Genomic DNA, 25,924 nt, shown 5'->3' on the forward strand with positions numbered 1-25,924 from the left:
GCGTCACTCCGACGTCATGACCCAGCAGAACCATTACTGGCCTTGATCCTCTGGACTAAAAATGGTGTCTTGGGGGCACTATGGCACCAAGACCTCCTAGTGTGGATCCACCTGGCTACTTTGGACCTAACTAGGCTTAGCTCTAAGTATGATATTGCCTTCAAGTTACCAATTAAGGCCTGACAAACAGCCAGGTGTATATTTGGAAAGGAACCTGACAAAATTATACTGCCCTTTCCTATTATGCATTCCCAAACATTATGGGCAGACTCTCTGGCTTTCCAACTAATGATGTCGGGTTCACGGGGGAATTGGATAACCACACCCCCCCAGATAGCGACTAGCCAGCCTGGCCCGTTTGGAAATCACCACTCAGCCACACACTTCCCCCTGCAAAAACCCCCCTACCTTTAGCCACGCTAGCCTTCTCGGATGCCAGTAAGTCCCGTTATGGCTTTGTCATTGAGTGCGTGGGAAAGGATGACACCTGTTACGTACAAGCCAATCCCAGCTCTGTCCAGTTGGGGGAGCTCCTGGCCTTGTTAAAAATCTTCCAAGTCTGCCAGACTGAGCTGCTCAATATATTCTCCAATAGCCAGTATGCAGTTCAGGCCCTCAGATGTCTTCCCTTTGCTCGGGTAAAAGGCCACAAGGATACCATCACTAGAATGATGAGAACTCTCCAGATTATCTTAGATAACAGACAATGGCCCTGGCACATCTCCGACATAAGATCACACACCAAGCTCCCTGGAATCTTGGCAAAGGGAAATGACAAAAATATATAAACTTATTATGTCCGTAGAGATTCCTCTACTAGAACAAGCCAGAGCCTTACACCAACGATTTCACTTTTCTCCTCACAATCTGTACCACCTTCTACCAGACCTACCCATCTCTCAATGCAAACATCTGAGCAGGTCTTGCATTACATGTCCCCTTGCTCCCACAGGCCCCCTCAATCAACATGGAGTTAACCCACATGGTCTCCTACCCAATGCCCTCTGGCAAATGGATGTCACCCATTATAACTCCTTTGGTAATCTTAAATATGTCCATGTCATTGTTGACACCTACTCCTCCTTTCTTTTCGCCATCACTCAAGTGGGTGAAAAGGCCTCACATGCCATTAAGGTGGTCAAATCAGCAATGCTGGTAATGGGAGTGCCACAGACCCTAAAACCTGATAGTGGGCCAGCTTACACTTCTGTACAATTCCAATCATTCCTGTCAACATGGAAAATTAGCCTTTCCCTCAGCATCCCTTATAATCCACAGGGACAGGTCATTGTAGAGTGGGAAAATAGGACCCTCAAAGAAACATTACAAAAATTCGCTACCCCAAGCCTAAAAGGGACCTGCACCTGGCTCTAATTAAAGCTCTATTCAGCATTAATTTCCTGTCCTTCAATAAAAATGGGTTGAGCCCAGCCTACAAACACTGGACTACCATACCTAAGCCTACAACCCTGCCACTAGTGAGATGGAAGGACCACATAACATGTCAATGGCAACTGCCCGCCCCCTTGTTAACAAGAGGGCGAGGCTATGCTTATGTGTTTCCTCAGACAGAAACAAAGCCAGTATGGGTTCCAGTGAGAGATGTGAGACCAGCAACTGACCAACGGGACCCCCAGGACCCAGAGACCTCGCCACTATCTGGATAATTGGTTTGCTCTTCCCCGCCCCTGCCACAGCCCATGACCTCTGGGCCTTGGTCCCCTCCCTTCCTATACTCTGCCCTTCCTATACTCATTCCCCAGCCTACCCCACCCTCTATTCAACTAATTCTATGCTTGGCCTCCCCACCATGGACCCAGTTACTTCCTGGGAATCACTCAATGACTCCTGGCCCCTAAATAACTCTCTGTGCTTCACTACCAGCAACGCATCCTCATGCATTGGGCTGTCCAACCTGACCGTCCAAGATTATACTGGCAGTGCCTCCTCAGGTTACATGCTTAAACTCAAGGGCCTTTCCCCTACCTTCAACAACACCGTGCTTAAACTCAAGGTCCTTTCCCCTACCTTCAACAATACCAATGTAGCTTCAGTCCTTGCTGCACTGGGGGCAATCATGACAGGGGGTGGAGGGGACCGCCACCCCTCTTCCCCCATTTTGCCCTGCTATTCTACACCCACCACTCCCCAACTGTCCATGCACATGCTCCCTTGCACCCTTTTTCCTTGCGCTCCCCATACCATGGCAGAGATGCCTCCCTAAGTCCAAACATGCCATCCCTCCCTTTTGCCACTTCAGCCACTCCCCCTCTGATCACCCCCTAGGATCTTGGAGACAGCTGTCCCCTACCTCTCCCTGTGGCATTAAGATCTCTCATACCAACCACAAGTCAATACTCCATAACTGGGACCTCTGTGGTCTGCACATCTGCATAGATATGAGGCCATTACTGGCAGAGCAGGGCCTTCAGCTTTCCAATGGCACTTACACTAACACCAGTCCCTCTACTTGTGCAGAAAACAAAATCCTTACATCCATTGATCACACGACATCCTGGCCCCCTACCCCCATTTGCGTGCGGCCCCCATTTGCCTTATTGCTAGCCAATGTTACTTCCGACCCTTAGGGACAACTCAACTGCTCCGATACCAACACCACCTGTGTACTGGTGGCCTGCTGGAACCATCCAGCTCACATAGTTCTCTTTATGCATGAAGCCACAGCCCTTTGGGTTCCAGTCACCAATGCAACCCACTTTGATGCTGTCACCCTTATAGAGCAGACAGCCTTCTCACAAGCCTGCTTAAAACGAGATTTCAGGGTCACTGCCGCTCTCGTCTCAGCCATCATCCTTGCATTAGGGTCTGCCACCACCACTGCAGTGGCTATCACCAAATCCTCCACTACTGTGGAGACACTCAACGAGGCTGTGTCCAAAACCTCCTCTACATTTCACTCAGTCCCTTATCAATCAGCATCTTCACCAGGCAATTAACGTGTTACAGCAACAAATTGATCTCTTAAGTGAAGAGCTGGCAATTACCAAAGACATGGCTGTGCTAGCTTGTGACCCTCACTTTAGGTGACTTTGTCTCACCCCCTGTAAAGTACAGAATATTACAGAAGCACACCTACAACTTGCGCACTATATTCACGGCCACTGGAATCAAAAGTTTCTTAATTACTCTATATTACTAACTAATCTAATTATTGCTCTAAACTATACCTGAGCCCCCACGCTGCACATCAATTCAGGGTTCTTAGAGAAAATCTGGTCTCATCTAAAAGCACTGTTTGACCCGTCTTGGATCGTCACTTATGTACTCCTGACAGGCGTTATTATTCTTCTCTTTCTACTTCTTAAAATGCCTTGTTCTTCATTCCCACAGTCAGAAAAAATTAAATCACTCTGTATATCAGGCCCTCAGAGCAATACACGAAGATGATTTCAACCAGCTCTATACAGCCTGACAGACTTGGCTTGCACAAATGTACGAGGCCTCCTATAGATAATTCCCCACCTCGGCTGATCCCCTGGGATGATACCCCTTGGAGGGCTGGTAGGATGATACGCCTTGGAGGGCTGGTAGCCAATGACAGGTAAGCTCCTGTTGGGCTGGATCAACCTAAGCCAGGACATGGATGTGTACACCCATGCTCTAATGACGGGTAAGGTTCATGCCAGAATAGGACAACCTAACACAGGCACAGTCCATGATCCTTGGGTTATCCCAAGGCAGAGCTGCCCTACAGGCTCTCGCTGGACAGTCATTTTTTAAAGAAAAAGGGTGGAAATGTAGCAGGAGGCCTCCAAAGATAGCACAGACCCAGAGCCCTGGGATTCAGCGAGAATTCACTTCTTGGTCTGCAAATAGCCCTCCAAAAGGAGCCCATGCCTCCGTACCCTGCTTGTGAGCCCAGTGACTGTTGACAGACTGCGTGGCACAGACCAATCAGAAAATGATATGCTGACTAAAGGGACTTGGGGGTGGAGAAAAGGGAAGGCCTGCCCCCTCCTGCATTAAACGGGCCTGTGGCACCTCGCCTAGTGCTTGCTTCTACCAGACTCCTGGGGTCTGTGTGTTGACTCTGTGCCTCTTGCCCCCCTTAATTGGCAGGGGACCTGATCCAAGTTAGGGTCTTCACAGCTGGCCTGAGGAGAATCCGCAATGCCCCAGCCCAGGGCTGCCAGATGTTTTGCTAGGCTATGCCAACAGGGAACCCAATAAAACCTCAATTTTGTGTTCCACCCAAAAATATAATGAATGAATGGGGGCATGCTTGAGAATTAACATATGAAAGTACTAAAGGTAAGCATACCCATCTCCACTGCACACAGTGAGCTTGGGTGAATGAAATATTCTAGCACTAGGAATGAAAAGGCCAGGCCAAATGTTCTGTTAAGATTACAGTGGAGCCAAGAAACCATTTTTAATAAAATCATGGGTGGGGCTGGGCTTGAGGACACAGCTCCAAGGTTGGACTTCCAGCAAGACAGCTTCATCAGCACAGTTCCAGGAGGAAGACAGTTCCAAGAGATATCTAGGGTAGTGAGCATCCTCCGAGTTCAGAGCCACTCTTTAAAACTAAATGTAAGAGTTAGGCTGTTTGTTCATGTAATTGTAATGTTGGTGTAGTAACACTGAAAAACTCAGGTCGTCAGGCTGTATATCAGGTGCCTTTACCTGCTGAACCATCTCACTGGCTTCCCATATTTACTTCTTCTTGTGTCTCTGTAAGCATGGATACCATAAACTACAAACCATTCATTTCCTGAGGCTCAGTTCTCTGTGTGCCTGGCACAGCCCCACAGACATGAAGACTTACTCCAGTCTACACACTACTTAACCTCTGAGCAGGAGCCCCAATGCCTAACTTCCTCAGAAAGCCTGTCTGTCAGTATCACTGCTTCATCCAGTAGTTTCCTGCTTGTTCACTAACTATAGAGAAGGCATAACCTGGGGCAACATGGTGCTGTGTACTATAGCACTTTCTAGTTTGTTTATCCTTGGGTACTCACCTTTAGCCCTACAACATCCTGCACAGTTCTCTTGACATTCCCTAGTTGGCATTCTCTATATTATTAAACTTTCATACATAGACAAGTGGAAGTGTTTGTCTTTAAGATGAATCTCAATCAAAGTATTGTTTTTAGACATTATTTTATTAAGCAAATATTATTGAGTATCTACAATGTGATCAGTGAGCAAAACAAAATTTCCATCCTTAAGGAACATGTATTCTCTGTCAAAAAGCTGAGTCTGGACAACAGTTAAATAGTGTAATGTGTTTCTTTGGCTCTAGAAGAAAGAAGGTGCACTTTCAGCCCTCATAAGGCTAGGCTTGGAGATCAAACTCCCTCCCAACTTTTCATTGAATTAAAGAAGGTGGTTTAAGGGCTGGAGAGATGGCTCAGTGGTTAAGAGCACTGGCTGCTCTAGCAGAGGACTTGGGTTTGGTTCCAATAGCTACAAGATGGCCAAAAACAGTTCTTAACTTCAGTTCCAGGGGAATCCAACACCATCTTCTACTCTCCATGGGCACTGCACATATTTTCCCCAAATGTTTTTATTGTGACCTTTGTAGTCCTATTTTTAAGTCAAGGTAATGTGACCTTTTTAACCTATTTTAAATCAAATGGCTTATGAGTGAGCTTGTTTTACATGCTCATTATGATAAATATTCTCCATATGAAATGTCCTATTCTTATAGCCTGGTGCTTAGCTCTGCTTTTAGTTTTCTGATGTGAGTGGCAGCTTTCACTGGCTATATATTACTATGAGTTCAAGATTCAACATTCAGCTCCTTTCAGCTTAGCAGAGAATTTGAAATCCTGAAAAGCACATGTGATTTCAGGTATCTGGCCTTGAACCTTATTATTTCTTAACTATAGCAGTGCAAAGTAATCTTATTACACTTTTTAAGAAAATAACGTGTTTCTTGAAGCTCATGATGTGCTAATTGATCTCAGCATTTCTGTATGTTTCTATGGGTCAGTCAGAGATACCAAACCAAAAACTAATTGGGATAAGTGAATTTGTATTGGAAATCCAATAATATTCAGAGTTCAGATGCACACTAGAGCATAAACATTCTGAAAATGAAGAAAGGAAAAATGTGTCTAGAGCAACCTCTTCAACTTCTTCAAATTCCATATAAGAATAACCATATAAGAATCTAATTACACTATAAATGTTTCATAGTCTTCTATCAGGTCTCCCACCAAGATAATAAATACTAACCAGAGAAAAATTTAAACCCTAAAACACTGAAAAGTCAACTTTTTGAAACACATCAATATAAAATGGAGCTAAAGGCTAGAAAGTAAAGAGCTGCATTAAGAAATAAAAGTAACAAGAGAGATGGCTCAGAGATTAAGAGCACTGGCTGCTTTTCTAGAGAACACCAGTTCAGTTCTCAGCACCCATATGGCAGCTAACAACCATCCATAACTCCAGTTCCAGGAGATCCAATGCCCTTTTTTGGCCTCTATGGGCATTACACAATATGGGTAAACATATCCATGCAAGTGAAACTTTCATACACATAAAATAAGGATAAAAATTAAATTTTCAAAAAGTAACAAAACAAATACTAAAGGAACCCTGATAGTTACTTCTGTTTTACATAGGTATATTCAACATTGAATGTTGAACAGGTTTATGAAATGCAAGTCTGTGATAGTTCAAAACTGGAAGAATCTGTGCTATGCTATAAGGGGAGCTCATTATGCTAAAAGAAAAAAAATGTGATTGCTCCTTAAATGAAATACAATTTCTACTTTATTGTTTTAATTCATTAAAAGTTTGCTATTGTTTGTTATAATAGTGGCACTCAATCACAGAAATTCATTAGAACTTCCTAAAGAACTTTTTGAAATTACCAGTGTGCAGACCTATCCCACATAGACTCTTCAGTATGGGTGTCTGGGCATTTGTATTTTTTAAAAAATCTCACATACTGAGTGGTGGAACTCTAGGAACATCCAGTGTACATCATGTTGGGTAGTGGAAGGAGTTCCCCACTATCCCCATTCTTGATTCCCAATAACCTTTCAGATAGCCCAGTTAGAGATATTGCTATATCCTTTCATATCCTTTTTTTGAGTAATTTTTTCCCAATCCAAGAATTTTTTATTAACTTAAAAAAGGAAGTCAATAAGGTACATGCATAATTTGAAGAACAGCTATTATCATCATCACTCAATTCAGAATGATAAGCATTGTTACCCGGGATCCTAGAAGACTTACCTATTTCAATCACAATCTCGTTCACCTCTCTGGAGTAAACCACTATTCTAATTTTTATGATTATCATTTACTTGGTTTTCTTTACAATTTTACCACTACTGTCTGAATCAACCATGGTACTATGTCTTTGAGTCTGCTTTTCAACTTTGTTCATGTGGATTCATATCAGGTACATTTGTATTTGATTTCCTTCAGTCAGTATTATATTGCATTGCATTATGTAGAAACATCTCCAGAGAATGTCAAACTACTCCAAAACTTACACTAATCCACACCCCCCCACCAGTAGGATGTTTCCAATACGTACCATCCTCATCTCACTTGTTCTTGTCAGACTTTATTTTATTCAATCTGGAAGTTGTGCACTGCAACCCTTGTGATTTAAATTGGCCAGTGCTGATATCAAATGAGGACAAAGGTATTTTGTCTTACCAACCATGTGAATTTCCTCATTTGTGAATTGTTTATTGTGTTGATGTTTTATTGGCTTTCATAATTCTCTGACATCTAGGAATTCTGTAGACATTCTGTATCCTATGCCTTGGGCCATTAAGTGTTGCAACCATGTCTTTGTAATCTGAGACTTGTGTTTGCATTCTTCATCCGTTCTGACATATTAAATATGTAACTTTATTCATGTTCATCATTTTCCTTTACAGTTAAAGCTTTATTTTTTAATTTTTTAATTTTTATTTAAATGTTTTGCTGGCATGTATGTAAATGCACCCATGTCATGGAATGCCTGAGGAGGGAGAAAAGGGTGTGGGATCTCCTGGAATTGAAGTTACAAGTGTAACCATGTGGGTGCTGGGAACCAAATCTGGGTCCTCTGGAAGAGCAGCCAATGCTCTTAACCACTGAGCCATTTCTCCAACCCCATGCTTTGTCTTATTTTGAAAGTCCTTTTTGGAGCCAGAGAGATAGCTCAGTGTGCAAATCACTTGCTTCACAATCCTGGACACCTGAGTTTGATCCCTGGAACCATTAAAGGTAGATGGAGAGAACCAGCTGCATGAAGTTGTCCTCTGATTTCCACAAGCCTACCATGGCATGCATGCTCCCTCCACACAAAATTTTAAATCAAAAGTCCTTTCCTACTCCAATATTTTGAGGATATTCTGTTATTTTCTTGAAGTGTTATATACCTTTTTGTATTTCAATTTTTAGGAAACCTGCAACCAAATCTAGACACCAAAGTCTTTTTTGTTTTTTTTCAACAAATACTCAACTTAGAGCAGGAGGTATATCGGTCATTAGTAGAGTACTTGCCTACTATGTACAAGACCCCAAGTTCAATCCTCAGTAATACACCACTAAATAAATGAATGCAATTAGTTAAAAGGCCTATGTCAGAACCATTTACTGACAAGTAGTTCTTCCTCCACTGCAGTTACTGCTATATCATTGCCATAAGTCAAGCTCCATATAGTGAAATGCTATTCTTTTTAAAATTTTTATTTTTATGTGTCTGAGCATTTTGCCTATATAAGTGTACCTGTGCATTCAGTGTTCACAGAGACCAGAAGAGGGAGTCAGAGACTCCGAAACTGGAGTTATGGATGGTTGTAGGCAGCAATGTGGGCACTGGGAACTGAACTGATGTCCTCTGCGAGAGCAGTCAGTGCTCTTAACCACTAAGCCCTCTCCCCAGTGTGAAATGCTATTCTATCTTAATAACTAAAGCTGTTAACCAAAGTCTCTCTCTCTCTCTCTCTCTCTCTCTCTCTCTCTCTCTCTCTCTCAGTCAGGTTAACCACACTCTGCCACTGAGCTACATCCCCAGTCCTACTGTGGTAAAGAATCTCTTACTTTGCCATCTGCAAGGAAGACAGTCCTGTCATGCCGTTCTTAAAGTGCCTTCACTGGCTCAGGGAGCTCTGTGAAAAGAGGGACCAAAGAAAGATATGAGAGACTGAGGATGGGATAAGAGCTGTAAAATATTGGCTTCTGGACATAACACGGCTGTTGCAAGCATTACCTCACAGCAGGTGTGGCTGCACAAGACTTTTACAAGATCAAGCCAGTCAAAATTCCAACATGGAGCCGGGAGTGGTGGTGCATGCCTGTAGTCCCAGCACTTGGGAGGCAGAGGCAGGTGGATCTCTGTGACGTCAAGGCCAGCCTGGTCTACATAGTGAGTTCCAGGACAGCTGGGGCTACAGGGAGACCGTGCTTCAAAAAGACAAAAAAAAAAAAAATTCTAATGTGGAAGTGGGAGGAGTCTTGAAGCCCCACCCCCACTGGGGGAGCTATTAGTAGTTGATGGCTGCTGAGGGAGGGTCACTCTTCCTTTGAGATATATTTGCTGGTAGGTTGCCTCAGTGGATAGCCACACACCAATGTGCATATGAGCAGCACTAATTGGACTTGGGACTATTAACAAAAATAATTTTAAAAGGACATGAAGCTGGGACAGAAATGAAGTAGAGAACAGTAGGAGGAGCTGAAGGGAGGTGATGGTGGATGGATATGATCAATACATATTGTATAAATGTACAGACCTTTCAAAGAGTAAAAAATATTCATGTCCTTATTTTAAGTCTTTAATATTGTTTTACACTTCTATATAAATTTTCAAGTAAACATCACTTAAGAAAAATATTGGGCTTTTTATACTGTATTGAAGCTATAAGACATTTGCAGACAAAGTAAGATATTTGCACTATTCAGTCTCCTAACCCTGAGTGCTTCTAAGTCTTCTTCGGCATCTTTATATATAAAACTTTACAGTTTCCTCCGGAGACTTTTTCAGCTTCTTTTACTAAATTGGTTTCTAAGTATTTGATATTTATTGACATAAAAATTTTCAAATTTGTGTGCTGTTTGTTGCCATTACATAGAAATGTATACAGCAAAATTTGCATCTAGCAAACATTAAACTCATTCATTCTAATAATTTATAGACTGAATTCTACATTAAAAATATCGGAAACTGTTAGTTTTGACTTGAAAAGAAGTGATGACAGACATCCTTGCCTTTCCCATTTCAAAAATAAAGTGCTCAATGATTCGTGTTTGCTGCAGACGTCTACAGAAAATCTCTAATTGGCTTGAAGTGCCCTTCTGCCTAATTTGAGAACATTTTTATCATGAACAAATGCTAAATGTTCAGCGAATGCTTTTTCCCACCTCTCAAGATGATCATGATTAAATCTCCCTTATTTTGTGGAGTATGAGAGTAATTGATTTTCTAACGTAAAACAGCTTTGGATTCCTGGCGTAAACCTGATCAGGCCATGATGAGTTGCCATTTGCTGGATTTGTCTCACTAACATTTAGCTTAGGATTTTGCATCCATGATACAAAGTGAAATTGGCCAATAAGTTTCATCTCTCATATTTCACTTGGTATCAAGTATTGGCTGCTGTGATAAAATGATTTAGGGAGTCTTCCTTTTTCTAGTCACTGGAAAAGCTATAGTTTGGAATTATTTATTTCTTGAATATTTGGCAATGCTCACCCAAAAAGTTACTTCTGCTTAAAAGTTCCCTTTTGGGAACACTGTAAACCTAGTAGCAACATTCTTTTGATAAACTTCATGTTCAAAACATGTGCCCACTTTTTCTGCATGTTATAAATTTATTGGCTGTAAGCTATTCATAAGATCATATATAGAATGCCACTGCAGAAGTAGTTGTTAGGTTTCTGGCAGTGCAGCTCCCATCATTATAAAACAGCAGGTTTGAACTTAGACTGGGGAAAGTCCCTGTTTCTCCTGAGCTAAACTGCCCAACCTATGTCATGGAAAGTTACCCAACAACCTACCTTCCTATAAAAGATGTCTGACTGCCCCTGCCCGCTGCTGTTTCTCTGCTCCCTGAGAGGCAGCCCAGTGATCTGTTTGCTCTGAAATAAACTGCTGCTCCCAATGGAGTTGTTGGGCCAGTGGCCTTCGCTGCTCAGCTTCACAGTTGTGTCCTCTTGTTCTTGCACAGGTTATGTGTCCTTGTTTGCTTTTTCTTTTTGTTTCTCAACATTTCCAGGGATCCATCACTATCCTTTTTTCAAACTATCCAACTGCAGTTATGTATTACTGTTCATGTACAAAATCTCTCATTTTTAACTGCATGAATCATCATTATTGTTCCATACGGTGAATGCACCTTTAGACTCACCGTCTCTACAAACTTCTTGGGGTTTTCATCCTTTTCTAACAATAGCAACATATATATATTTGAAACTTTCTCTTACTCAGAGTCTACAGGTGACACTATTACTCACATATTATTGTCTGAATATATAGTCTACCATCACAATTGAAGTTTAATTGGTATAAAATTTCAAGTTGAAGGTGTTTTTCTCTCAACAAAGTTGGATTAGTTGTTCAACTTGTTTCTGGTTTCCATTATTGCTGCTGCTGTGAAATCAGCTGAAGGTCAAGCTGGAAGACTTACTGTGCAGTAGTCACATCTGCCACACACTGCATTTTTAACTACTTGCAAGAGTCTGGTGAGAAAGAACTTTCACATACATGAAACTCACTCATCACTTATAGATAGGCAGCAAGGGTCATCAAAAGCCTAGGATTTATGACCAGTCAACCCAAGGCTCAGGAAAGATGCCCAGAGTGGGCTTTCACCTACACGTGCCCAGCTTTCATTGTATCTTGGTGCTCACTGTGAGGTTTACATCCTAGGGGTGACCTGATATGCTGAACTACAGTGTTGAACAACATCCTGTTCTAGGAGGGATAAAAATGGAGCCCAGGCTTTTTTGACCAGTCTTTCTCCTTATCCAGGATTTTGCATCAGTAGCACATTCCAAGCACAGTCATCTACAAATGAGAAAGCAGGAAGTGAGGGGTCACCTGACTGCTCAGGGACTTGCCATGCACCAGCTGATATTCTTTTGAAGGTTATCTGGGACTTGGCTGCCTCAACAAATTTTTGTCTTTAGCACTGTCTTTTAGTATGGTGTGACTAAGTGAAGAATTCATATGTTCTTGCTTAGGATAAATCTGTGGACTGGTTTTTATTTGAAAAAATTCTTAGTAATCAAATATTCCTCTGCCCCAATACCTACCTTAAACATTACGTATTTATACTGGACTGTTTGCTTTTCCACGAATTCTCAAGCTTTCATGTGCAGCCTTCTGGATAATTTGTCTTGTCCGAACTGCAGTAATTCTCATTTCAGGTCCCTCTAATCTTCTGTTAAGCTTGCCTATTAAGGTTTATTTTATTCTATTTTCATTTCTAGAAGTTCTGTCTTGTTCTCTTTCAAATATGCAATGCCTTTTTTCCTATATGATTTAAGCCACTTTTGTTGTAAACATGTTTTATATTGTACATGTGCTAATTACAGTATCTGATTATCTGGTATCTTTTTCTGTGGCCTTGTTTGTGGTTACTAGTTTACCTTGTGTTTATTTAAACTTGAGACATTCATTTTCCTAGCACAATTATCTTTGGCCCAGTTATTGTCCCAAATTTGGTTTACATCTATGAGAGACTTGCTGAGAGACTGCTTTCCGTGACTTTATAAAGTATTAAACTTTCTTTTAGCCACAAGTTGAATTAGTAATGGCCTTTAACTTTGCCCAAGTAAACTTTGCCTAAGCCCAGCCCTTAGGGTCCTGGCTTCATGGAAAAACAATCTTCTGCCTCTCCACTTCAGGTAGGCTCTAAGCTTTGCATTTCGCTCACAATGTTCCCAGGGACAATCAGAATCAAACCTGAAACTCACCCTCAAGGCAAAAGAAACTGTAGTACTTTCACTTGAAAATAGAACTTGTAATGCTAATTACTCTTGCCTTTACTTCTCCTTCACATCTATTCATGATTCAAGGACTTTATTTTCTCCTTAGAGATAAGAGTTATGCAATTTAGGTGTCTTTTAGATAGACCCACTGAAGGGGTACTCCAATTGCCTCACCCTGCATCCCTGTTAAGCATGGAAGAAGCCAGGGCGGTCTGAGTCCCGATTCACTATCGGTAATTTCGGTAACCCCTTCAGATGATGGCATGATAAGAATAGGAAGTAGGAATTGGCTACCTCCAGTTAGGGTAAAAGACCCCAAAGAAAAATAGCCAGTTTTTTGGCTAATAGTCAAAATGTCCTTGGGCCTCTTAGCAACATAGTCTTTTCCAAAGGCCAAATATGTCAAAAGTATTTTGGAGCTTGTATCTAATCCTTAAAAGATTTTAGGGTTACCTCTTCAGAGGGGGTAATATTAGAGTAGCCAAAAGCCCCATAAAAATAAATAAATCAAAGAGGCAGAAAGAGGACAGGAAGTTATCAGAAAAAAAGTGATGGGGAGATATGCTAGGAGCTGGTGGGAAGAGGGAGTGGGCTCAAAACACCTTACATGCATGTATGAAATTCTCAATAAAGTTTTTGCAAAAGTTAAAAAAAAAAAAAAAAGATAGGCTTTATAATTATTTAATCTCTTAGGACATGGTGTCTAAAACTCTTTTTCTATAACACCTAAAAGTTTTAGTTTTCATTAGGAAAGATGATGAGTTTTAGAAAGTCTGCCACATTACTGAATAGGAAATCTAACATTTTGTGAAAATTCTATGTATTTCAAAGCATCCTTTCTCATTTACTAATAATGCCAGAAAATTTCTTATGTCATTAAAACTTATGAACCAAAATTTAAATGGGCTTACTTGTGTGTCTGATATAGGTTGAGAGCTGGCTGGCCTAGGGTGGTTCACTATGCTTCACAGTCTCTGATCGGCTGTGGGGGCAGCCCAAGTGGCTACCCAGAGTTCACATGGCAGTAGGGCAGGTTTCCATTAACACTGACGGGGGTTTGCCAAGCTCTGAGGTCTAGACCCTAAATTTATTGTTTTAAGCAAATCAAGTACATGTTCATGTGAGTGTAGAAGTCAGAAGTCAACATTAATTATCTTCCTCTATTACTTTCCATTTTATTTATTTATTTATTTATTTACTTATTTATTTACTTCTTGAGATAAGGTGTTTCACTGAACCTAAAGTTCATTGACTCAGCTAGGCTGGCTGCCCAGCAAGTTCCAGGGATGCACCAGTCACTGCCTCCCCATCACTAGGATTAAAGGCATGCATTATCATACCTGTCTCTTATGTGAGTACCAAGGATCTAAACTTGGGTCCTCATGCTTGCATGGCAAACACTTTACCGACTAAGCCATCTATCTCTCTAGCCCAACTTTTGTGTTTGATAACTGTTGTATCCCCAATATCTAGTGTGTTGCCTGGATATGCAGGTTTTTAATATCTGTTTGATTTTTAAACTTGTAAGTCAACTTAATATTTTCATCTCTGTAGCCATTAGGCAATAAGCAAAATTATCAAAAACTGAATCAAAATTTTTCTTCAATTTTTCATTGTGAGTGACTCAAAAGAGGGCTTTTCAGGGGCTGGAGAGATGGCTCAGTGGTTAAGAACACTAGCTGTTCTTGCAGACGATCCAGGTTTGAATCCCAGCACCCACATGGCAGCTAACAACTGTCCATAACTCCAGTTCCAGGGATCCAACAGCTTCTTCTGTTCTTCACGGGCATTGCACTTACCTACATGCAGGCAATACACGCATACACATAAAATAATAATAAATAAAATAATTTTTTTTAAAAAGAGGGCTTTTCAAATAATCAGATACAGATTATTAAAGTAGAAATGATGAACCTTAAAGAATGACAATACAGCTACTAATAAACTTACTGGAAGTCTACATCTACCATTATCATAATATACTTAACTGATGAAGCTAAAAACAAGTTTTGAGGCTAGTGCTTGAATGGGACTAGAATTTAAACAAACATATACAAAAAAAAATTCTAAATTTGTCAATTTTAACAACTTTCTTTAGCAAAAAATTAAATTCCACATGGTCAAGTGTTGTTACTCCAAAGACACAGTATGCAGTTATGATCTTGAGCTGCATATCATTTACATCATCCAAATGTAAGTGAATACTTCATTAAGGTGGAAATGATCGATTTTAAAGAGCCAATGGTAGCTGAAGGAAGAGGTCATGAATTTAGTATGTCCTGTTAAGCTTTATTGTTATCAACATTTGGTTTTGTGGACTCCGTAATGCTAAACTGCCGATTAGGTTTAGTAGCTTCTTGCATCAGCTCCTGTAACTGTCCAATTTGCTCATCACGAAAGTCATTAAGCTTTTCTTCAGAGAGAGAGATGCCAAAACACGCTTTTTCAGTTGAATGTTGTCTATTGTCCTTATCTTGTTGCCATAACACTGCTGCATAAGCCTAACAAAAAACAGAGAGAAAAGGTAAGGTTGTAGATTTAAATAAGATTTATGTGGAGTAGTTGAAGAATTCTAATTCACAAGTCACCTACCTGTTCTTCTCCATCACTAAATTTTCTGCATTTATTTAAAAAGATACAAATAGTCATATATTTAGCCTTCAGAGATAATTTCAAATGTAACTTATTTTTATGATTCCTAAGGGCTTTTATAGACTTTTAGGAATGCTCTTAATCTGCAAATCAGTAGAGGGAACCCACAGGTAGGTTTTGGAAGCACATATGTGCCACCAGCCAAGACCATAACACACAACTAAACACATATAAATACATACTTGCTTCTGGGACCATAGCTTTCATCAGATTTTCAAAGGGGGATCATGGGTTCAAGCTCAAAAATGGGCCTCAAAATTCAGGAAGAAGTCTATTCCTTCATCTGCAATTAGAACCTTAAAACACCACACAAACAGAAACTTGAAATCTTTCGATATTTACTGATTATCCTTGTCAAGAATCAAATTTATGTTTTTCATGGTATAATTTTGCTCTAGTGTATTTTGGTTTAGTATTCTATCACTGCCTGCAATATCTTTTTTTAAAGTCTCTCCTTCTAAAAGTAATCTTTTGGTGTGCAGCTGCTGGTAGCTCGACCACGTTCCAGTGGATGGCCACACACCTGAGAGTATTTGGGTAGCACAAATTGGAATCAACGGGTTTAAAGTGAAAATAAACAAACAAAGTTGAGAGGGGGAGGGGGGATCTGGGAGGAATGATCAAAGTACTTGATATGAAATGCTCAAAGAATTAATTTAAAACAAAGATCTTTAATGAGGCAGGATATACTAACATTTTCCAGTTGATGAAGTTAAAGATATGATGCTCAAACTGGGCAAGTGAATGAACTGGTTAAATTTGAATGGTGCTGTCGCTTAACCTGGTGAGACAACTGAGCTGTTCATAGAATTATTTGAATAAACTCTTTCCTTTTAGATTACACAGAAGTGGCAGCAGATAAGGTAAGCAAGGAAGTACAGTTATTACAAGTAAGGTCTGTGTAGCAACATGAATGACTCTTTTGAAAAGACTATAAAGAGCAGGCTTAAAGAAGTACCTATTTCAAGAAATGGCAAGATTGATTCTTAAATTCACCAAAGTGTAAAGGGGGCTTGAATAGGGAAAATAAAACAGTTAAGACACCAATTTTCAAACTCATTACAAAAATACAGTAAATAAAACATGTGGTATTGGCACTAGGGTAGACATATCACACCAATAGCAACAGATGTAAGAGTCCAGAAATAAACCTTTAAAACTTGGCTCACTGATTTCTGACAAGTAATTTAAGTCTATCCAGTGGACTTAGAAAGGGGCAGCCAGTTAGGGTCTATTTTTTCCCATTTTCCATCTGAAGGAAGATGTCATTTGATGCTGAAAGAAGACTAGAATCTGGATAGTAATCTGTAGTGTCAGGAGAATCAGAAATGTGCAAAAACCATGGCAACTGGTAAGAGAAGCAGAAACAGCAGAAGGCAAGAGAGAGCTAACCAAAAGTGGTGCCTAAGTTCAGCAAACGAACTGCAGAAGTCACTGGCTACCTTTACCTATGCATACTGGATGAAGACTAGGTCCCTAGCAAGGGCAAAAAGAACAGAACAGATATTTCAGCTGCTTCCTGTCAAACAGAACACAGATTTTGGAATTTGAGTTCTAGCAAGTTAACTACTTGCTCAAATAAAACCACTACATGTTAGAAAAACATTGAAGAGTGTTTCAACAATGTATCCTTTAGCTGATCAAAATAATTAGCAAACTGATTTTTCTACTGTATAGCTTTTAGATTAAAAATGAATTATATTAGGTTCATTAGTTATAAGTGCTAGAAAAAAATTAAACCATTTCAAGGAATAACATAAAAGGAGAAACCACATGACCTTATATTTCCTGACTGAAGTACTTACCACCTATATATCAAAAATCAACAACTTATAAGCAATACAGGTATAACCCATACTTACACATACCCATGGGAGTACAATCAGCAAAATCCATATTATGAAAAACTACAAAACAACCTCTGGGGGTTGGAGGGATGGCTCAGCAGTTAAGAACGCTGGCTGCTCTTGCAGAGGACCTGGGTTTGAGTCCCAGCATTCACATGGTGGCTAATAATTGTCTGAAACTCCAGTTCCAGGGGATCCAACACCCTCTTTTGGCCTTCGTGAGTATTACAGACAAGTGATGCACTTACATACACGCAGATATTTACACACATAAAATATAATTTTTTAAATTAAAGTGTTCAATATCCTTTGCCATCATACAAATGCAAGTTAAAACTACTCTGAACTGGTGTGATGGCACACACCTTCAATGGTGACACTCAGGAGACAGAAACAGGTGGAGCTCTGTGAGATCAAGGCCAGCCTAGTTTACATTGTGAGTTCCAGGCCAGCTGGAGCTACTGGGAGATCCTGTCTCAAAACAAACAAACAAATAAACAAAAACTACTCTGAGATACATCTCACCCCAGTCAGAATGGCTATCATCAAGAAATCAAATGACAACAAATGCTGTTGAGAATATGGAGAACGGGAGACCCTTATTCACTGTTGGTGGGAGTGCAAAGTAGTACAGCACTGTAAAACTCAGCTTGGCGCCTCCTCAAAAAGCTAGAAATAGAACTACTATATGACCTAGCTATTCCAACTCCTGGGAATGTACCCAATGTACTCTGTACCCTATTTCAGAGACACTGGCTCACCCATGTTCATTTCCACTTTATTCACAATAGCTAGAAAATGGAATCTGTCTAGATGTCAATCAATGGATAATGAAAATGTGGCTCATATATACAATTGAATTTTATTGTTATAAAAGTGGAATTATGATATTTGCAGGTACATGGATAAAAATGAAAAAAGGAAAATACTGAGTGAGGTAGCCAACACACAAAAAACAAATACTGCATGTTTTCCCTCAAACATGGATCCTAGGTTCAAATCTCTAATTTTATGTGTTCAGCATGGAATACTTGTAAAAGCCTGGAAACTAGAGAGAACCAACTGGTGTAGGTATGCCCAAGGGAGGAGGGACCATAGAATGTAAGTAATATATGAAAGCAGAGAGGGGGACTATGGTGTGGAATACTTAAGCAGTGAAGAAGTGAGAGATAGGGACACAAAGGGACAACGGAGATGAAAATAAAAATGAAGGGGTGTGAAAAAGCCATGTGGAAACCTACTATCATATAATCGAATTAAAATAGAAAACTTATTTATTTAAAAAGGATTTGAAGAAAGATACCTTGCATGGTTGAAAGGCTGCTCATAGAAGCTGGGCAATTTAAAAAAAAAATAAAGGTATCAGGTGTAGGACACTGCCTATCAAATTATCAATCAGGGAGGCATAATATAGAAAAATCAAGCTGAAACTGGGCTGGAAGCTTCCTCCCTGCCAACTAACTTTCATAGTCCCAGAAGGTGCTATGCATACTGCTGAGGGAGAAAATGTATCAGCAGTATTCCCCAGCTGTGAGCCCTACAAACTGCAAGACTAGTCTGGTCAGCAAGATGTGCCCACTTGTGGGGCTAGAGAGTTGGCTCAGCAGTTAAGAGCACTGGCTGCTCTGGCAAAGGACCTGGGTTCAATTTCCAGCACCCACATTGTGGCTAACAACCATTTGTAACTCCAGTTTCTGTGGCTCCAACACCCTCTCCTGACCTCTGTGGGCATTGCATGACACAAGTGCACATTCATACATGCAGGCAATATACTCATACACATAAAATAATATTTTATTTATTATTTAATATTTATTTAAAATATTTTTATGTGCCCACCTGGAACGTATTGGCACTACTGTTATGGGGTGGGGAGTGCTAACCAAATACTCTCTGGATTTGAGGTCCAGTCCACAGAAGGGAATCCATGCATGGTACTGTGAACCTCGTCAAAAACTCACACCAAAAGAGATCATAGCGGGGAACTGAATACTACTGTTTAGTTAAATTGACGTAGTAATCATCTGCCTTTAAATATATATGTTTATACTCAGAGACAAATTCAGTCTTTTATCAGAGAAGTGTCTCTTTTTAGTGAACTGCAGTAAATACAAAACTCATGGCTGTACACAGTGAAGAATAAGTGATAGCTGAGTGCTCAGCTCTAAACAAGGCACTTACACCATCCCCTCTAAGGCTCAGGGAGCACTGGAGAAGAGAAGGAAAGCCAGAAAAATAAAGGATGTGAAATCCCATCTTTGGAGCATAGCCACTATAACTACAAACTCACAGCAGCTACAGGTACCTGCACTGGATCTGCACAAGAATGGGCCCATCCACAGTCAGGCATAAGTGGAGAAAGGGCTCAGGGAGTTCCACAACTTGCTGCTGAACTATTTGCTACTGATAGATTTTGAGAGAGGGAGTCACTGCCTTCAGCTGTGTAACCACTGGTGACCCCCACTAGGCTCCAATGGTCACACAGATGGGCTAGTTAAACTAGATGCGTCAAACAACAAACCCAAAAGTTATGAACTTGGGAAAGAGACTGGTAGAGATGGGGTTGGGGGTGATCTGTAGATGTGGGAAATAAATGAGGGCGAGGAGAAAAGAGTAATCAGAACACATTACATACATGTATGAAATTATCAAAGAACAAAATTAATAGGTATAAAAAAAATAGCAGCTGCCAAAACCTACACTGAAAGGTTTGCAGTTACATGATGTCAGAAATTCAGTAAGCAAAAAACATGGGGCCTGGGAGATGGCTTAGTGGTGCACAAGCATGAGGACTTGAGTGTGAGTCCCCAGCATCCATGTAAAAAGTCAGGTATGGCTACGCATAACCCCAGTGCTGTGGAGGCCAGAGACAGGAGGGTCACTGGAGCTTGCTCACCACTACCTCAACTGAACTGCTGTAGGTTAAAGCTACAGCAACAAATAAGGAGACTGAAACAGTAATAAAGCCTTGCAACTAAAAGAAGACCCGATCTAGATGGATTCACAGCAGAATTCTATCAGACCTTCCAAGAACTACAATTACTGCTTAAATTATTCAAAAACATAAGAAATTGAGGGAGCACTTCCAAAGACCTTCTATGAAGACAGGATTACGCTACTACTAAAACCAATGAAGACATAACAAAAACAGAAACTGCAGACCAATATCACTAATCATATTCTCAATAAAATACTTGAAAAATCACACCCTAGGTATGTCAGAAAGATCATCCACCATTATCAAGTTGAGATTTATTCCAGAGACAGAGGGATGGTTCAATATATGTAAGTCAATAAATGTAAAAAATCATGTAACTGAACAAAATCACATAATCATCTTAGTAGATGCAGAAAAAGACCCTTAACAAAATCCAACATGCCTTCATAATGACAGGTCTGGAGAGAACAGGACTAGAGGGAACACACCTCAACATAATAAAGGCTATATATGACAAACCCACAGCCCACATTATTCTAGATGGAGAAAAATTCAAAGCATCCACCCATTAAAATCAGGAATGAAACAGTTATCCACTATCCCTACTCCTTTTCAGAAAAGTGCTTGAAGTCCCAACTAGAACATAGGAGAAGAGAAGGAAACAAAAGGGATACTAACAGAAGTAGTCAAATTGTCTCTATTTTCAAATGAGATGATATCATACATAAGGGATCCCAAAAATTCCATCAGAAAACTTCTAGAAATGATCAGCACTTTCAGTGGCAGAATAAAAAAAAAGGTAGACTTAAAATATTAATAACAAGCAATTGGAGAAAGAGATCATGGAAACACTCCCATTCACAATAGCCTAAAAAAACAAACAAACAAACAAACAAACAAAAACTATCAATAAACCTAACCCAAACATCATGGACACAAGGGGAGAACTGATTACTGTCACATTCAATTTCTTACTATACTCTAAATACTATCCTGATATCCACAGGTAAGTGCAGCTCTCACCACTCAGCAAGGAAGTTCATTTTTGTAATAGATAGATGCTATTACAAAATTCCACAATTGGTCAAAATGCACAGAAAAAATGACCATGGGGTTTCCAGCTCCAAGGGATACATCTACAGTCAATTCCTCTACCTAAGGTTCAGGAAAGACCATGGAAGAGAGGGCAGAAAGACTGTATGAGCCAAAGGATGAGGATACCTCCTGCTAGGTAGTGCCTTCTAGATGTGACAGAGAAGTTGTGCCTATGAAATCTTAGCAATGTGGTTTTGTAAACAAGACCTACATAATGACAACACCAGTTGGCAAGCCAATATGGATGGGGAAATTTTCACAAGGTTGTACCTCTAGATAAAAAGCTATAGGCAATCAATGGCTGCTGAGAGAGGGAGAATCAGTGTTCTCCAGGGACAAGCTCCTTGCCAGAGTATCTAATCTCAAGTAGGCAGCCCTAAACCTAAGCACAAGCACCACTAAATGGACTCAGTAGAGAGTGTGTGTGTGAGAGAGAGACAGAGAGAGAGAGAGAGAGAGAGAGAGAGAGAGAGGGAATGAATAATAATTTGAGGTCACAAAATTGAATGGGAAGAGATGGAGAGGGGTGCGGGATGAGTAAAAACGTAAATACAGTACTCATGGACAACATTCTCAAAATTTTTTAATTTAAAATAAAAATAAAATCAAGACTGAAGAGCTGGTTCAGTGGTTAACACTGATTGTTCCTACAGAAGGCCCAGGTTTGGTTCCCAGCACCCACATGGCAGCTAACAATTGTCTTTAACTCCAGTTCCAGGGGATACAAAGCCTTCTAGCCTCTGTGGGCACTGAACACACATACATTTAGGCAAAGTTTTCATGCACATAAAATAAATAAGTAAATAAATAATAAATAATGAACAAATAAATAAATTAAAATAAAATAAGCATGCTCCCACAGACATGCCTACCGGAAAATCTGATAGAGAAACTTCTTCAGTTGAGGTTCTCACTTCCCAGGTGTATCAAGTTGACAACCAGAACAGGCCACCAAAAATACCATATTTATAACTGTCTACAATGCATCTCATTTGGGTACTTTTTCATTAGCCTATTTTTAGCACAATGTCATCAAGACAGAACTGTTCTCAAACAAAAATCCCAGGACTAGATGTCAGCAAAAATGGCAGAGGGCTACCCCTCCACAAAGCAAGTAAACTAGCACAAATTGTCAAAATATACTTTCTCAGAACTCTAGAAATAAATAGAAAGCTTATAGACATCAGGTATTTAGTCAAGAGGAAGGAACTGCATCCTGATAAAAGAGCTTTGTGGTGTTTAAATTCATTCTGACCCCTTTCCATGAGCGGAAGTCTTGAAGAACATCAGCCCACATTCCAGACATATGTTCCCAGTACCAGAGAAAAATGCAACAGATTTTGTTCTCAAAGAGCTGGAATTGTCTGTATTGACCAGTGTGGTGACCATCTGGAGGTCAGCTCAAGAGGAGACTGCCTTTATCCTCCTTACTTGGAACTCTCCTAGTACTGAAGGGAGCAATAGGAAAGGTTTGTGAAAAAAAAAACACTAGAGGCAAATAAATATACTGGTCACTGCTGCCTAGAACAAGTGATAAATTCTAGGAGCAAACTCCAAACTTTCAAATCCTAAGGTGAAATTCCAAATGAAAGATTTTAGAGAGTATGGACTTTGAAAAGCTCCTACATTATTCTGAGGATGTAAAATGTCATAGCCACAGAGCTAAAATGCCTTTCAGGAGTTTAAACTCTAGTGTCACTGCTCCGGAGGGCCTCCTCACAGAAAGCAACCTGGACAGGAACATCTACAAAGTTCTTTTTAATGGATATCAATAGTCAGCCACCCAGACTTTGGGATTGCTATGAAAGCTGGCACTAATTACATAAATAATGCACAGAGAACTAGTGAACCTAGAAAGCATATATGCTGGCTTTCTGGGAAATTAATTTATTAAATGAACAATGGGTGGTTTTGTTATACAATGTTTTTTAGTACCTCAGCAAGCATAGCATCTTTAAACTGTTAGCAAAAACACTAAAAAAGAAAACCACAAGCAGGACATGGTGGTGCACCCCTTTAATCCCAGCACTTTGGAGGGAGAGGCAGGTGGATCTCTGTGAGACTGAAGCCAGCCTGCTCTACACAGTGAGTCACAGGTCAGCTGGGGCTATAGGGACAGTCTCAAAAAATGAAAATAGACTTTATAAATGTATATACATTTTTCAATAAATTATTTTGAGCCACTTCCTACAAAATCTTCAATATCACAATATAAACCAATAAGAAATAGAAGTGTACATTCAAATTCAAGTTTTCCAGAATATTATTTCATAAGGTGAAATTCCATCTGTCAAAGAATTTTAGTACTACCATGTGGGAATAGTAAGTTTTGAAACAATAACACAGACAAATCTTTTTTAAAATATATTATTATTTTTTTTATTTTACATGTATGGGTATTATGCCTGCATGTAGGTAAGTGCACCCATGTCATGCAATGCCCGCAGAGGACAGAAGAGGCCGTCAGAGCCCCTGGAACTGGAGTTACAGACAGTTGTTAGCGTGCTGGAATTCGAACCTGGGTCTTCTGCAAGAGCAGTCAGTGTTCTTAACTACTGAGCCATCTCTCCAGCCCCATAGACAAATCTTAAACTAAAAATGAATACAAAAAACAGCCAATACAAACCTATTCAAATTGTATTCCAACCCATTCAATTATTCTTCTGAATGATAATGCCTCTGATAAAGAACATATGATAAGAGAACAGCCTTGAATAATAAAGAGAATCACTTAAAACAAGAAGATAAAGCAATAAAAAGAAAAACATGTTTTTTTGTTTGTTTGTTTTTGGTCTTTTTGAGACAGGGTCTCCCTGTAGCCCCAGCTGTCCTGGAACTCACTATGTAGACCAGGCTGGCCTTGAACTCACTGAGATCTGCCTGCCTTTGCCTCCCAAGTGCTGGGATTAAAGGCGTGCTCCACCATGCTGGGCTGAAAAACATGGTTTTTAAGGGCTGAAATAAAATGACCAAAGCCCTAAATCTGCATTTCATTCCAAATACACACACTTAGTCAATGAAAATAACAACATCACAAAATGGCTAATACATATCACCAAAAAAAAGAAAAACAGAACAATTTAGGAAGCAACATCTCAAAAATCTGTCAAAAGGCATAGAGCACTAACTTCCCTGAACATGCTGCCCGTGTCATGCTATAAAGTACCACATATTTCCCCACATCTAAATTGAATCAAAATGCCAGTTACTACATTTTGCAATACACTATTGTGATTTAGTGAATTAATGTTTAATATTATTTAATGTGGATTCAGTTTCCTGAATGATAAAATAACCACAAGTCTACAAGCACTGAAATAAGTAAAGGTAATGTTAAAATATATAACAGCCTAGGTGCATATAGTACATGTTTTCATTATAAAGAGAATAGATACCAGCCCCCAACAACTGCAGCAAAACTGGAACTGAATTCCTATCAACTGCTATATACTTAGAGTCATAACACATGAAAGCATAGGCTATTAAGTACTGCTTCATAGAAAATTTATTCACTATAATATATTAACACAGGAATCTGTCAAAATGCCTACATATATGCCTCATTTTATAACAATTTTGTGAAAATTCTATACATAAAATTTTTTATTGAATTTTTTGTGTATTTCATACAGAACAGCTCAAACAATCTTAAACATCTTTATACATCCCCACTGGCACCCTCCCATAACTCTCCCCCACTGGAGCTCATATTCTCTGTCATCCCTGATAAGGCTCACTGGGTTGTCAGTGTCCCCAGCCTTTCCCCAGTGCAAGTCCACTAAGTCTAGTCAGCCTATCTAGAGACCCTTGTTTTAGGAAGATCGGCTCTTTTTCATCTAGCAGCAAACAGTTCAGATAAGACTGAGGTCTGCTGTTCATTTTCCCAGTTCTATGCCGGGTTTTTGTCTGCCTGAGTTTGCATGGGACTTGTGTATGCTGACACCACTGCCACAGAATCATATGAGAAAGATCCCAGAAGCTTGTAGGAGTCTGTTTCCATATGGTCATGCCTGTCCTCCCTGGCTCTTACAATCTTTCGACCCCCTCTTCCATGATAGTCCCTGAGCCTTGGGTGGGTGAAGTTTAAAAAATGGATCCTGTCTGACCATCTACATCAAATTCCTATGAGTTGAAGTCAAACTGCAGAATAAAGTAGTTTATTCTTTAAAATATTTAATTTTGCCAAATTTTAAAAATTTTTCGGAAAGGGAAGGGAAAAGAAACTTTTTGGAAATAAAGCAATTCATTCTAAAATAGCAAGTTCAGATGGATTACCACTTAGATTCATGTTGTCTACACTGAGTTTCCTTAAAGAAACCCTAGACTAAATTGTTTATAATTATTTTTCCAATGGCACAGCTTCATATCCATCTCACAGAATTACTCATAAAATGGAGAAACGAACAAACTGTTTATAAGTTGAGAAGTGATTTTTAAAAATTTTATTTATTATTTTTATTTTATGTGTATGTGTGTATTG

The 25,924-nt window shown here is 39.8% G+C and overlaps 1 protein-coding gene and 1 long non-coding RNA gene across 4 annotated transcripts in view; both read right to left on the reverse strand.

Annotated features, from left to right (window-relative positions):
• LOC115067965 overlaps positions 1-9,219 on the reverse strand; it is a 16,390-nt gene extending 7,171 nt beyond the window's left edge. The window contains exon 1 of the long non-coding RNA XR_003847325.1: positions 9,022-9,219. This is a non-coding gene — a long non-coding RNA (uncharacterized LOC115067965). The remainder of the gene's footprint in view (positions 1-9,021) is intronic.
• Positions 9,220-15,180: 5,961 nt separating this feature from the next.
• Positions 15,181-25,924, reverse strand: part of Sdhaf3 (succinate dehydrogenase complex assembly factor 3) — a 29,706-nt gene continuing 18,962 nt past the window's right edge. For all 3 annotated transcript variants that reach the window (XM_029557241.1, XM_029557240.1, XM_008855215.3), the window contains one exon: positions 15,181-15,413. In XM_029557241.1, the coding sequence (XP_029413101.1) occupies positions 15,195-15,413 (219 nt within the window). In that variant the 3' untranslated portion in view covers positions 15,181-15,194. The remainder of the gene's footprint in view (positions 15,414-25,924) is intronic.

Source organism: Nannospalax galili, unplaced genomic scaffold, assembly GCF_000622305.1.
Source record: "Nannospalax galili isolate Female #2095 unplaced genomic scaffold, S.galili_v1.0 scaffold187, whole genome shotgun sequence".
NCBI lineage: Eukaryota > Metazoa > Chordata > Mammalia > Rodentia > Spalacidae > Nannospalax > Nannospalax galili.